Here is a 12,920-nt window from a genome sequence, read left to right on the forward strand (position 1 = left end):
AGTGCTTGACTACGTCGTATGATGGTGCATTGTGACCATAAACTTCTTTCATCTCATCGAAAGTCTCTTTTGGGGTACGATCTTTCAAGTATAAGAACCTGATCACATATCTGCATTCAACTGCCTCCATTATAACACCGTTGTCCACTTCAGCAGCCTAAAAGACAAACGAATGCTAGTGGAAAGTTGCAATTTACAATGTGACATGTAGAGACATGTATGATTATACTTGTACGAGTTCCGTTTCCTGCAATAACCGGAAGTGGGTCAGGGGAAATCTTTAATGAACACCCCTCGTATGATCAGTTTTGTCATATGTAATAAAGGTCGACTATCCAGCTGGATAGACAAACCATCTAGAAATTCATCTTCTATTATAATTTGTTTCACATGTATGATGCACTAAAGCAATATAAATCGACGAGGTACTACTTAACTGGTACTTCATTTTATCGATCTTGAAAGGATGAAAGGCAAAATTGACATCGGCAGGATTTAAACGTAAGCTATGTGACGTTAGATATTGAGTTCGACTCTCTAATTCAATTTACACTTATGTAATGAATTGTGTTAAATAATTAAATTAGAGAGAAATGCGATGACAAAATAGTGTTTAATTTTTTTTCACCCAATAAATACGGGAAACATCTTCGGATATGATTCTAATTTCTTTTAGCGTCATCAGTTTAAGTTCTTATACTTTAAAAACAACCGTTCGCTAAATAAGTATAACGAAATAGAATTGTCTAGAAATTAAATAATCCTGAATTTATATATAGTTTGATAATTAAGTGTTGAGATCTAATCCTCTCGAACGAAAATGAATCATTATTTATAAAATTACTGTTAGTTGTGTTTGTTTTTGCAGACACGATCCTCCCAGTAACAAGGACGTAAGCAGTTTCAAAGATGTTCTCCTTGGAGCGTACTCATTATTATAGCAGTCACATCTTCCTGTTTTATCTACTGCTGTTGGTTACCGCACAACAGTATAGTCTTCGATTGGACGAACACAACTCGCCTCCTGACGTTATACCTACTAGTCCATACAACTTGAAGTACTCAGTACCATTAAATGAACTGACTAGTTATCCAATTTTTGCCTATTTTTATAGGTTGGATGGAAGTGAAGTTAAGGATGGTTCTCTAAACGATCAAGAAGTAACAGTGACCAGTAGGAGTACTACGAACGTTGACAGCTGGAGAATGTCCGGTGGTAAGCTATGTCAAAATACTAATCCTGATGTATTTCTACCCATGAGATATAATCGCCACACATATGTCAAGAAATGTGGCTCGACAATCGGACCGACCACATTAAAAGTGAAAGTATTCAATGGAACCATTATAATCGATTGGCTTATGCATTCTCACGAAAGGTATTTAGTGCCAGACATCGACCGAATATATAGAATCGATGTCCCTGGTCTATCTATTCGGATAGACACGTATCCTTTCCGTATAACCACTCCTGCTGCTAAACTCGTCATCACCAAACACCCACCGTCAAACATCCAAGCCAACACAGGTTTTAATGTTACGGCCGAGATACATGATAATGTAGGTAAAGTTATTACGTCGGGTCTAGACTCCATCGCTTTTGTAGAGTTGACTGTACCATATCGCTATAAAGAATTTTATTATCGAAGGAATTTAGACATGATGTTGAAACACACTGACATCCGATTGGCAGGCAGTTCGACCATGATACACCAAAGTACCAATGATATAATTATACGAAAACAAGCCGTAGCAGGTAAAGTTATATTCGAAGACATTCGGATTTTAGATGTTGTAGTCGGCTTTCGCTTGAATTTAACTATGTATATGGCGAGAGATCCATGGATCAGAATACCGAACTGTAAAACTTGCTATGATGATTTAAGTCGTAAAAACATTTATGAATCCGAAAACTATGTTAAATTTTTTGATTTATCCGACAGCATTCTTGCAGGAATTCCAGCTATGGCTTTTACGAAACCTATTAATGTTGAAGCCCAGAGACTTGCAAGTTTACAAATTATTCACAATTTAAAATCAACCAGTTCATCTATCAAAATTACTCGAAATTTTCCTATTCCAGGAGAAATGAAAATAATGATTATAGATGTTAATGGGAATAGAATTTACTCTGGTCCAGATTCCAAGATAAACATCGATGTTAAAACGACCCCCCCGAATATATGCCTTTCAACGGACATGACAAAAACGATAATAGATGGCTTGGTGGAACTAAGAGGTTCAATATGTTCAATTTCTAGTTCGGTGAGGTTGATAATTTCCTCAACTTCACATGCAGGTGTAAGCGTTCAAACTCCAATTTTTACTGTGATTGGTCTAGTTCATATAGGGCACATTGGGGATTTCAATACAGCTGGAACGATTAAAAGTCCTTATCCACATATAGATACTTTTGTAAAATTCGCTGCTGCTGACATAAGCTGGGGCGGGATTCCTGGAATTTTTGAACAGTATGGTATGTCAATTGCAGTTGAATCAATCAACACTAATGATGAAATAGAATTTACTGTTCAGCAGTACCAAATGTATAAAGAAACACATCAAAATAGCGAATCGGAATTGAGAGGTATCCTTCTGTCAGCAAGTTCATTGGTTACAAAAGCCGTAGCCAGAAACTCAATGATAGACAACATTCCGGTCATTGCATTGACTGAGAAAGATAATTCTTTTCTGCGATACAATTTATTCAATAAAATTTGCTGGGGATGGCCAGAAATTTACAGTTTTTTTCTGAAAGCTTGTAAAGATAGAAGATGGCTCCAGATGTCATCTATCAGCTCCAGCGAAAAGTCTGTTGATATTGAATTCTTCAACAGTGCACAAATATTCGACGTTAAGATCACAATGCCAGTGATCGTCCCAGAATTCGACTCTTACAGCGATTCCCCTTGGCAACCAGAATTTTATGGTGAAGCAATGAGATTTCTAAAGGATGCCGGGACAAAAATAATTATTTGTTTTGCCACTCGCTCTTTACCATACATTTTGCGTTCTGGAATCCGATTTGGTATTTCTGCACTTGATGGTTATCAGTGGCTTTTTATAAGTGAAAATGCTCGATCCTTTCCTTTAATGAACGAAGCCGTCTGTCAATGGGAACCGAAATGTACCCATGCTTATCGTGGGTCACTACTATTCATAGAAACTTACGATTTTGGAAACTTCCAGACAGAAAGATGGCTACATACACTCGAAAGATTTTATAGTATTGACAGAACAGAGTATTTAGGAAGTAAAGCAATATATCCAAATGAAGAACTAGCATCTTATTTGGCACTGGGTTATGATGCCATGTGGTTGTTGGCTCAAGCAATCAGCAACATAGTTTCCAGACAAAAGACCGCTTTTGGAGATGAAATTTCAAACGAACTGAAAAAAATTAATTTGAATGGACTGTCAGGAAAGGTGCGTCTCGATGAGAGCGGTAAAAGATCTGACTTTATGGGAAGTATCATTTTGATTAATCCCATCGGCAATGTTTCTGAATCCCACCCTAATTTAGTAGCCCTCCCGATAAGACTTATACTATGGAAAGATTCTGGTGAAATAGAGTTGAATTACCAAGCTAAATACCCATTGAATAAGCCTCCATATAATTATGTACTACCACCAATGTCGCTTCCCGTGGCTGATACGTACAATATTAGAACATATCATTCAGTTTCAGGAATGATTAGCGAGCATGAAAATAAATTAATTGAAGCTCCAAACGAACCATGGCCATCTATAAGCTTTGAACGGACGGAGAAGTTAGTAACACCTTTTAGGTGTAAACAAAACTGTGGTGATCTTATATCGGAAGACGATGTTACAGTCTTCAATAATGGTGTCTGCATTGCGGAGAACGTGTGTGTGTGTAACAAAGGATATTTAGGAGATGGATGTATTAATGTTTCATGCAGTTGCGTTCATGGCGGATGTAGCTCGCCAGACATATGTACCTGTAAATCGGGCTGGAAAGGGTCGCGCTGTGACCAACCGGTATGTAACACTCCTTGCAAGCATGGAAAATGCGTGAAGCCCGATAAATGCCAGTGTGAATCATCAATGTGGCTCGGTAAATATTGCTCAATACACCTTGCAGCCATTCTCGTTCCAGTTATTTGTTCTCTGGTGTTGCTCATATGTTTTATATATCTATTGATAAGGTATTTAATCAAACGCATCCAACTCAGAACTGCACTGGCAAATCTCGAGTGGCTCGTTATCTGGGACGAAGCTGTTAAAATCGATTCTCAAGAAAAAGATACGAAGAACGTTTCAACTGCGACCCATGTTAGTCGAATGTTTAATGACTTGTACACGTGGAAGCGTGAGAAATGGTTTGTGAAACGCTTCAACTGTAGAACCATTGACCTTGATGATGAAGCGGTCCGACTAGAAATGGTTGAACTGACGACTTTGAATCACAAAAATTTAATCATTTACGGTGGAGCCTGTCTCACATATCCAAACGTGTCTTTTTTTCTTGAGCCAGCGAATAAGGGCAGTCTTGAAGATATTCTTATCAATGATGCTATACAACTTGGTTGGGATTTCCGATTTTCTTTTCTAAAAGACATCTGCTGTGGAATGGATTTCATTCACAGTAAAACTAATATTGGCTCTCATGGACGTCTCAAATCATCGAATTGTTTACTTGATAACCGCTGGTGCATTCGTTTGTCCGGTTTTGGCTGTCCATCAATTCGCTATGGACAGTACCTTATGGCTGGAGAAGAGAAAGATTGGCAGACTGAATTATTAAAGATGAACGAACTTTTTTGGACGGCTCCTGAACTACTAATAACTGTTGAGTGTCTAAATGATGTTCAGATGGGTACTAAAGAAGGGGATATTTATTCATTTGGAATAATTGCTTCTGAAATTGCCACCCGAGACATACCGTTCGCTTATGAACGGATGTTCCTATCTGTAAGCGCTATTTTGGATCTCATAGTGGAGAAAGACAGTCCTCTTCTAGAAGAGGAGAGAAAAGTATGGCAGTCAATTGGAGGCGATATATTTGTTATTCGGCCACAACTTAAAAGCGAGCATTTGCCTGAAGGGAAAACAACTCAGAGAAAATTTCTCAAAATGCTTGAAGACGTATGGAACGATGAACCTCTGCTCAGACCTCCATTTTCAAAGCTTCTTGCAGTGTTAGATAATATTCATCCGACAAAGGGAGAACTAATGGACAACTTAATTCGACTATTGGAATCTTATTCCAATAATCTTGAACAAGTGGTGATTGAGCGCACCCACGACCTCGAAGTAGAAAAGGCAAAAATTGATCATATTATAAGTCAAATGTTGCCCAAGAAAGTGGTAGAGGAATTAAAACACGGAAATAAAGTGGAACCAGAAGACTTCAGCTGTGTCACTGTATTCTATAGTGATATAGTCGGATTTACAACGATCGCGAAAAACAGCCAGCCTATGCAAGTGGTTGATCTGTTGAACAACCTCTACAGTACATTCGATTCTATACTGCACAAATATGACGTCTACAAAGTGGAAACTATCGGAGATGCCTATGTTGTTGCAAGTGGCGTCCCCGAACGAAATGGAAATGCTCATGCAGGTGAAATTACGACAGCAGCGATGGACTTAGTCATAACCATGTTGGCAATGAAAGTACCGCATTTACCCGACTGTAAACTTCTGTTGCGTATCGGCGCTCACTCTGGACCAGTTGTTGCCGGAGTTGTTGGTTTAAAGATGCCTCGCTACACCCTTTTTGGCGACACAATGTTAATTGCAGCCACGATGGAATCGACTTCAGAACCTTTGCGTATTCAGCTTAGTGAACACACAGTAAAAATTCTTGATCAACTCGGAGGATATGAAACTGAGCTACGCGGAGAAATGACTGTTGCTGGACGTGCTCTAACAACATTCTGGCTGATAAGTAAAGACGGATACGAAGGAACTCTTCCTCAGGTTGTGTGTCAATAAATGCTGAACCGGTTGCGCCTTGGCAGTGCATTCTTGTACATTTTTTTCAACCTCACTATTGTTAGAGTTATTATGATAACCAGTCTCAAATTATTGTTATCGCCGTTGTTGGTATATAGTAATAATAATGATGATGGTGATGATGATGACAACAGCAACAACAATACCAGCAGTAATAGTAGTAATAGCAGCAGCAGCAACAACAACAGCAGCAGCCTCAGCAGCAGTAGTAGTAGTAGTAGTAGTAGTAGCAGCAGCAGCAGCAGCAGTAGTAGTAGTAGTAGTAGTAGTAGTAGTAGTAGTAGTAGTAGTAGTAGTAGTAACAATATCAACAACGATAATAATTATTTCATTGATCACAAGGACTAATACAAGGACAAGAAACAAAACATTGGACATTAATATCAAGTAAACAGGTGAAATCAATAAACGTCAGTGGATAATAAAATATTAACAAGAAAAGATTTGCAAAGAGAGTAGGGGCAACCAACTAAAAATTTTTTTTTCTGGCGGGGGATCTACACCAAGTTCCGGATTACTTTGACACATCAAAAGTAAAATCTCCTCTCTATGGTTCTTGCCGTTCATTTACAGTCGCAAAATTATAGAAGGTCTATTTAACCTATTTCTAATTTAGGCACAAAGCCAGCGATTTTGAAGTGGGGTTTAGTCGATACCATCAAACACCAGTACTTGAATGCTACTTTATTTTATCAATCCCGGAGGCACGAAAAGTAAACTTGTACTCGGTGGTGAACTCAGAATATAAAAAGCCGATAGAAATATCGTAAAGTATTTTATCCCAACGCTCTAACAATTCTGTCAATTCACTGCCAGTAAGTAGTAGTAGTAGTAGTAGTAGTAGTAGTAGTAGTAGTAGTAGTAGTAACAATGATGATGATGATTTCTTTTAATCTTCACCGAGGTAACAGATAGTGGGACGGATACAAAGACATATAAAGAGTGAGGATTTATTTATAATGGAATGATAAAAAGAATCATGAAATATTAGTATTCATGATGATCATGATCATTACTCAATCCTTCTGATAGAGGAAGATTCAAGGGCCAATCGAAGAACTCCACCATTTAAGAACTCCCTTAACATCAAGAGAAACTGCTCCCCCACCTCCCAGTTATTACAGGCTTATGCTGAGAACGTTTTCATTTTCACCTACTTCTCAATAAATTCATTTATCTCCGCCATTAATATTTTTCAGATTGCTGGAGTGGATCATTCACTGATCCTTTTGACCGATCGGTAGTGGACATTCTAGATAAGCGCTTAGTCTCAGTCTTTTCTTCACGCTGGACTGCAGCTCTGTCAAGAAGACAAGCTGCAAAGAAATACCTCACGAATGGTACAGAGAATGCCTAACGCACCATGGTGCTGGCAGCAGATGGACTACACTACTAGTAGAATACGTCCTTTTCACAATAAATTGAATACCAGATGCTCCAATTTGATCAGATTGTAATTAGAGCAATGCACAATGGTCAGATGGTAAATCATAACTGAGCCGATGTTGGTATTCGTTACTTTTGCCCGACCTCCGAACTTTTAAGGACAGCTTCCTTTAAGCCCATTTCTAGGTAAAGCTGGCTACCCTGTTCGTTACCTTATTCCAGTTCCGATTCACCTAGATGTCAGAACCGAACCAGACACCGAGCAGTTTAATCGGTTCCACGACACTACCCATGGCATAGAACTGCCTCTCCAGGTACCGATCTGCAAGCTCATGGATTTGTCCGGGTTGATCTTAGTTTATTAATAATATCATCTCGTATTCCTCTGGAATAATCTTTTCTACTATAGGCACAAGGCCTGAAATTTGGGGGAGGGAGATAGTCGATTTCGTCAACCCTGGTGTTTCACTGGTACTTAATTTATCGACCCCGAAAGGATGAAAGGAAAAGTCGACCTCGGCGTAATCTGAACTCAGAACGTTGCAGCAGACGTGCTAATGATTCTGCTAACATTCCTCTGGAATAATGCAGAACGCCTCCACTTCACTGGATGAACCTGTTCAGGATTGCGCTTCCTCGACCTGAACACCGATGACAAGCACCGATATTTTCGCTAACACCTTGGCTAAAATATTTGCAGAGTTGTGTACCGAAAATTGTCTACGAGGTCTCTTTACCATGTCCTTTCTCAGCAGTATCACCACTCTCCAGCTCACAGCATTAGAAATTATTCCGTTCTCTACTAGTCGCAATAGACATCTCCCAAATGATTGCCAAACAAGTTTGACATGAATTCGAACAAAATCGAAGTGCAGGCCATCCAAACAATTCATGTGCAACTGCTCCTCGCCTCCAATATTTCAGCTGCTTTCCACAGCATTTCGTAACTTCTGACCAGAGTGGCGACAAGCCACCGAGATTCGAAATCAGTCCACTACCATCTTCAACCTATCGCTCGCCTGAAAAGACGAGCAGTGTGTTGTCGAAAGCCGCACCCACTTATCCGGAACCGTGTTGCACGAGCCTGCCATGACCCGTTAAAGACCTAATTGTGGTTTCGTAACACGGTTCATAGCCCTGGCAACGCAACCTTCGCATTTCACACTGAGGAAATGGCCAAGAGCCATTCTCGCTGCTAACATATCGGTCGCGATTCCTTTAATAGTTATCCCTTCTAGATTGCTAACTCCAACTTTTTTCTTCCTATCGCTAGCTCTTTGCTAAACGCTACTGTGTCAGATCTCATCGCTCATTTAAGGGTGTCCCACCACTGTTTGTTAACGATTTCTCCCGTCAAATGCTATTAATGAATTAGTTAATTCATTAATATGGTCCTTGTTGCCTTTGCGCACCAGTAAGGACACATTAAATTTCCAGTAACCTGGTCCTTGTCTAGAGGTCCTGTCAAAGTCGATCGAATAAATCGCAAATTTGTGGTCTGTGTAGTTGATGTCCACATTATCCCCATCGGCTTACCTGTCAAATACTCTATCTAGTAACGATCTAGACGATCTATTGCAATTGTTTTATATCCACACTGGCACGTCAGAGAAATCGAGTCAGTACCTGTCAGATAATTGAAACTTCTGAGCAAGTTTACGAGGTTTTAGCACTCCTTCTTGACTCTAGCTCCACATTCTCTCCGTGCGTCTTCAATACTGTTACATTCCCCTACAAGTGATGATAATCGGACGTTTCTAACTAGGGCTCCTACTAATCTTTTTTTTTTCTACCGCTGTTTCTATACTAAACATTATCGATTCTATTTTAATCGCTCTTTTTTTAAAGCGTACCTACATTTGTTGTTAAACGATTGCTCCCGTCATCGCTCAATTAATTAATTCGCTTATCCGGCCTCTGTGAGCTTGGCGCGCGAAAGCAACGCATTCAGCTTCCAGTAACCGGGATCCTGACTACAAAATCTATCTAGGTCAACCGTATAGAACACAGATTTGTGATTTGGGTAACAGACGATTTTAAATTGTGGACAATCTGTGCTATCCTATCTGCAAGTCTATTGAATACTCTATCTAGAAACGATCTGAACGATCCGATTCATTTTGCTCACGTTCACAATAGTACATTCTGGAAATCCAGGTGGTACGTGACAGATTGTTGGAAACGTCTGAGTAGGTATGTAAGACTTTTGCACCTCCTCTTTTGTTAGCTAGGTCTACACAGTCCCTACATGCATCCAAGATACTGTTCCGATTACCCATATGCACTAAAGAGCGACACGTTTCTAGGAAGGCCTCAAGACACCCGAAGAAGTTCGGCCGACCGCGCTCCTGCCGGGGCGGCGTGGGGGTACTTGTTTGTTTGAAGGTATGACCTTTACTGCTGGTCAAATACCACCGACTTACCTTCTAGGTCCCGGAAGATGGTTTGTATCACAATATCTAACCCTTTCTAAAACAGCACAGAGACTTCGCCCCCCCCCTATTCCATCAGGTATAGAGATCCATGTACCTCGTAGCCACCAAAAGTGAATGTGAAGGCTCGTATCCCAGAAACTCTGATCTCGCTGATGGCCATCACATCAACAGCAAGTGTTTGGAGGTCGTTGAGTAAGTGCCCCTGTTTCCAAGACGACTCCAGTTTACGTGTATTCACGCAGCCTATTTTGAGTAAGGTTATGCTCGATAAGAAGGTACCTCTTACCTTATTCTTGTGGAAGGACCGTTGTTTTACCCTTCCGGCCAGTTGTGGATATTTCCACAAGGAGTTCTTAATATATTCTTTTGTATATACACCCACGGATATTTTCTATTCCGCCGGGATATTTTGTTTTCAGTTTGTAGTATGCTTGTTGGTCAGTTCTTAGAATTTTAATGCGAGTTGGCACGTCATGTGGTGGTGTCATAAAGTCATTGAGCTTAATGTTTGTATGTTGATAGGTATGTTCAATTAATTCTTTATCGTGTGCTTATGGCCATGTAGTTGAAATTTTTTTCTTTTCTTCAGTTTGCTGTTGCTGTTGGTGAGTGTGAATTTGGTTGCGTTTATGGTGGTATTTGTTGGTGTTTATGAGGATGATGGTGTTTGTGGTGATGGCTGTGTCTCTCGTGACGGTGGTGATTGTCATAGTGGAGTTGGTGTTGGTATTGCTACAGGGCATGTTGCTTTTAATTTTCTCCTGCCAATTTTATGTGTTTATGAGTTTACATCTTGTTTTCCTTTTCTTTCTCTTCTTACGAGGGCGGTTTTTTTTTTCATTGCATGACATATCAGAGTGATCAGAAGTGGGGTGGAGAATGTTCTGTGGCTTTGTATTAGTGCTGGGGGTTCTGTTGTTCATATTGTTAGTGTTGTGGCTTTTGTAAGAATTGGGTGTTTTCGAATTGGTACTGATGTCGTTTTTATGGCTCATGCGGTTGGAGCCTCTGCTGTTGTTGTTATTGTCTCTGGGACTGTTGCTGCTGGTGTGTTTGCCCATTGGTGAGGTTGTGACTACTGTACTTGTCGCGTTGGTAAAAGTGGGTGGCTTGCTTCTTTCGTGAATGGTTTAAGACAGAAACCTTTTAAATGTGTCACAGATCCACATATGTAGCATTTTGGTTTTCTCCCTCCATTATCGCGAATAGATGGGGACCATCCGGGAGGTTGATCAAGTCAGCTATGTCTTCTGGCTTGTATAGTCAGTTCCATACCACTCCCTCACTGTTTCAGTATTTTCTTTATCTCGAATAGTTTCATCCTCCTCTACACAAGCCAAGACGGCTGTCACCAAATAAGTGATAGTTCTGGTGACATGTTTATCACTCTTACTTTTACTAAGCACTGGGGACTGGGTGGAGTTCTTCATTCCTCAGTGCTGTTCTAGAGTGAAATTTTACCTCATCTTCTGTCCCGAATCTCACTTATACCGTGCGTTATTATTTTTTTTCTCTCGGGTGATATAAGCCTTGTTTCCAAACTCCCCCAAAGACACTTTTACATTTTAGCCTCGGTTGCATTTTCCGTGATGTTGTTCCGATGCCTCTCTGGGTGTTTTCCGGTGGCGGGTTACACGTTACACATTGTCGCCAGCTTGTTGACTATGTATTGAAATGCTTGTTTTGATACTAACTGTTGCTAGTTGTCTTAGTAGAAAACTCCTGGTATCTTTTCTGCTTGGCTTTCACTTTTCAATTCCTTCAATTTTGTTCCAATTGATTTCAAATTTAGGGTATTGATGTAGTTTTGTATGCTAATTATTGAAATGATATTCATTTTTGCCATAAATTAATAAAAAAAAGTTTATAGCTTTTAAAGTTTACAAATTTGGGGTAATTTTAGCCAATCGAAAGCCACAGATACATTAGTGCCTGTTTCCATAGTAACAAGCCAAGCTGTTGTGTTGTCTGCTTTCCCGTTTGTTTGTTTGTTTTGTAATTACGTTCTCGTTATAAAATGTGTATTGTTTACATCAGTGTTTCCCAACCTATTTACACTCCCAGGCCCCACTAAAACTTTCCAGAAAAATGTATGAGCCACCGGTGATTGGAAAAAAAGCTTTATTTTTAATATTTTATCACAATTATTAAATAGGCAGTAGGTCTACGGTTATGGCCACTCTGTGGTCAGGTTTCTTAAGGAAAATTCAAATTCTACTATATTTAAGTTCATTTCAAGGTCAAACTGTACTTAATAAACTTTCTTTTTTTCAGGAAATTTTATATTTGTTTAGACCTTTAATGAAAAGTATCCCTCATATTAAAACTTATCAACGCTAAATAGACGCTACCATGACTTAGTAAAACAAAACGAAGGTCAAATGCGTTGGCCTAATTGAAGCATGAAAAAGCATTTTTTCTTATAGAAAATGAAAGTTTGAAATTTCTTTTTTTGAAAAAAAGCGGAACAAAACATTTTCTTTAATATTTACTCATACTTGAAACTGTGAGTTAGTTATCTCTAGATATTTTATCCTTTCAACATAAAAAGTCATGATGAACTCAGGATAAACTTTGTCCAACCTTAGACTATTTTTGGTGCTACTTTGGCGTGTGATCTACAACTTAAAGGGCGATTACTTTAGGTTACTTTTTAGTTCCTTTTCAATTTCTAAAAACCTTTAAGATGTTGGCTAAAGATTTTTTACAATAAATTCTTTTGTACATACTTAGCATGTCTTGCAAACAACTTGCACATGCAAGTGCTACTAGTCGAGAATTCCGCATACCGGAAGCCAGCAAGTGTATGGGGTCATCAGGAGAGAATGCGCGCCGTTTCGGGACCTACCTCTCGATAGCATCAATGTGCACCCCGCCCCTTACTGATATGAGGCCCAGCTTGCTAGATCAACTGGTAATTAAATATAGCTAAATATTACTCTAGCCATCGCTCATCGTCCCTTTTTAACCAAATTCAGTGGCTAGCCTTTTCCACTGTAGTTTGGATATCAGTCATGGTGGTATTCACCTTACGATGAGTTAGGCCTAACGATAACAACAGTCGTCTCACACTGAGTCCAACAAACCCTCTACTTCGATTGGAAAATTCTCCGCTTT

At 39.5% G+C, this 12,920-nt stretch overlaps 1 protein-coding gene across 2 annotated transcripts in view; it reads left to right on the plus strand.

The window, feature by feature from the left end:
* Positions 1 to 5,981, plus strand: part of LOC106877831 (uncharacterized) — a 54,209-nt gene extending 48,228 nt beyond the window's left edge. Inside the window, exon 2 of one of the 2 annotated variants that reach the window (XM_014926858.1) lies at positions 869 to 5,981. In XM_014926858.1, the coding sequence (XP_014782344.1) occupies positions 910 to 5,961 (5,052 nt within the window). In that variant the 5' untranslated portion in view covers positions 869 to 909 and the 3' untranslated portion in view covers positions 5,962 to 5,981. The remainder of the gene's footprint in view (positions 1 to 868) is intronic. The other variant, XM_014926859.1, reaches the window with a different exon arrangement.
* Positions 5,982 to 12,920: the final 6,939 nt, after the last annotated feature.

This window comes from Octopus bimaculoides, chromosome 18, assembly GCF_001194135.2.
Source record: "Octopus bimaculoides isolate UCB-OBI-ISO-001 chromosome 18, ASM119413v2, whole genome shotgun sequence".
NCBI classification, from domain to species: Eukaryota; Metazoa; Mollusca; class Cephalopoda; order Octopoda; family Octopodidae; genus Octopus; species Octopus bimaculoides.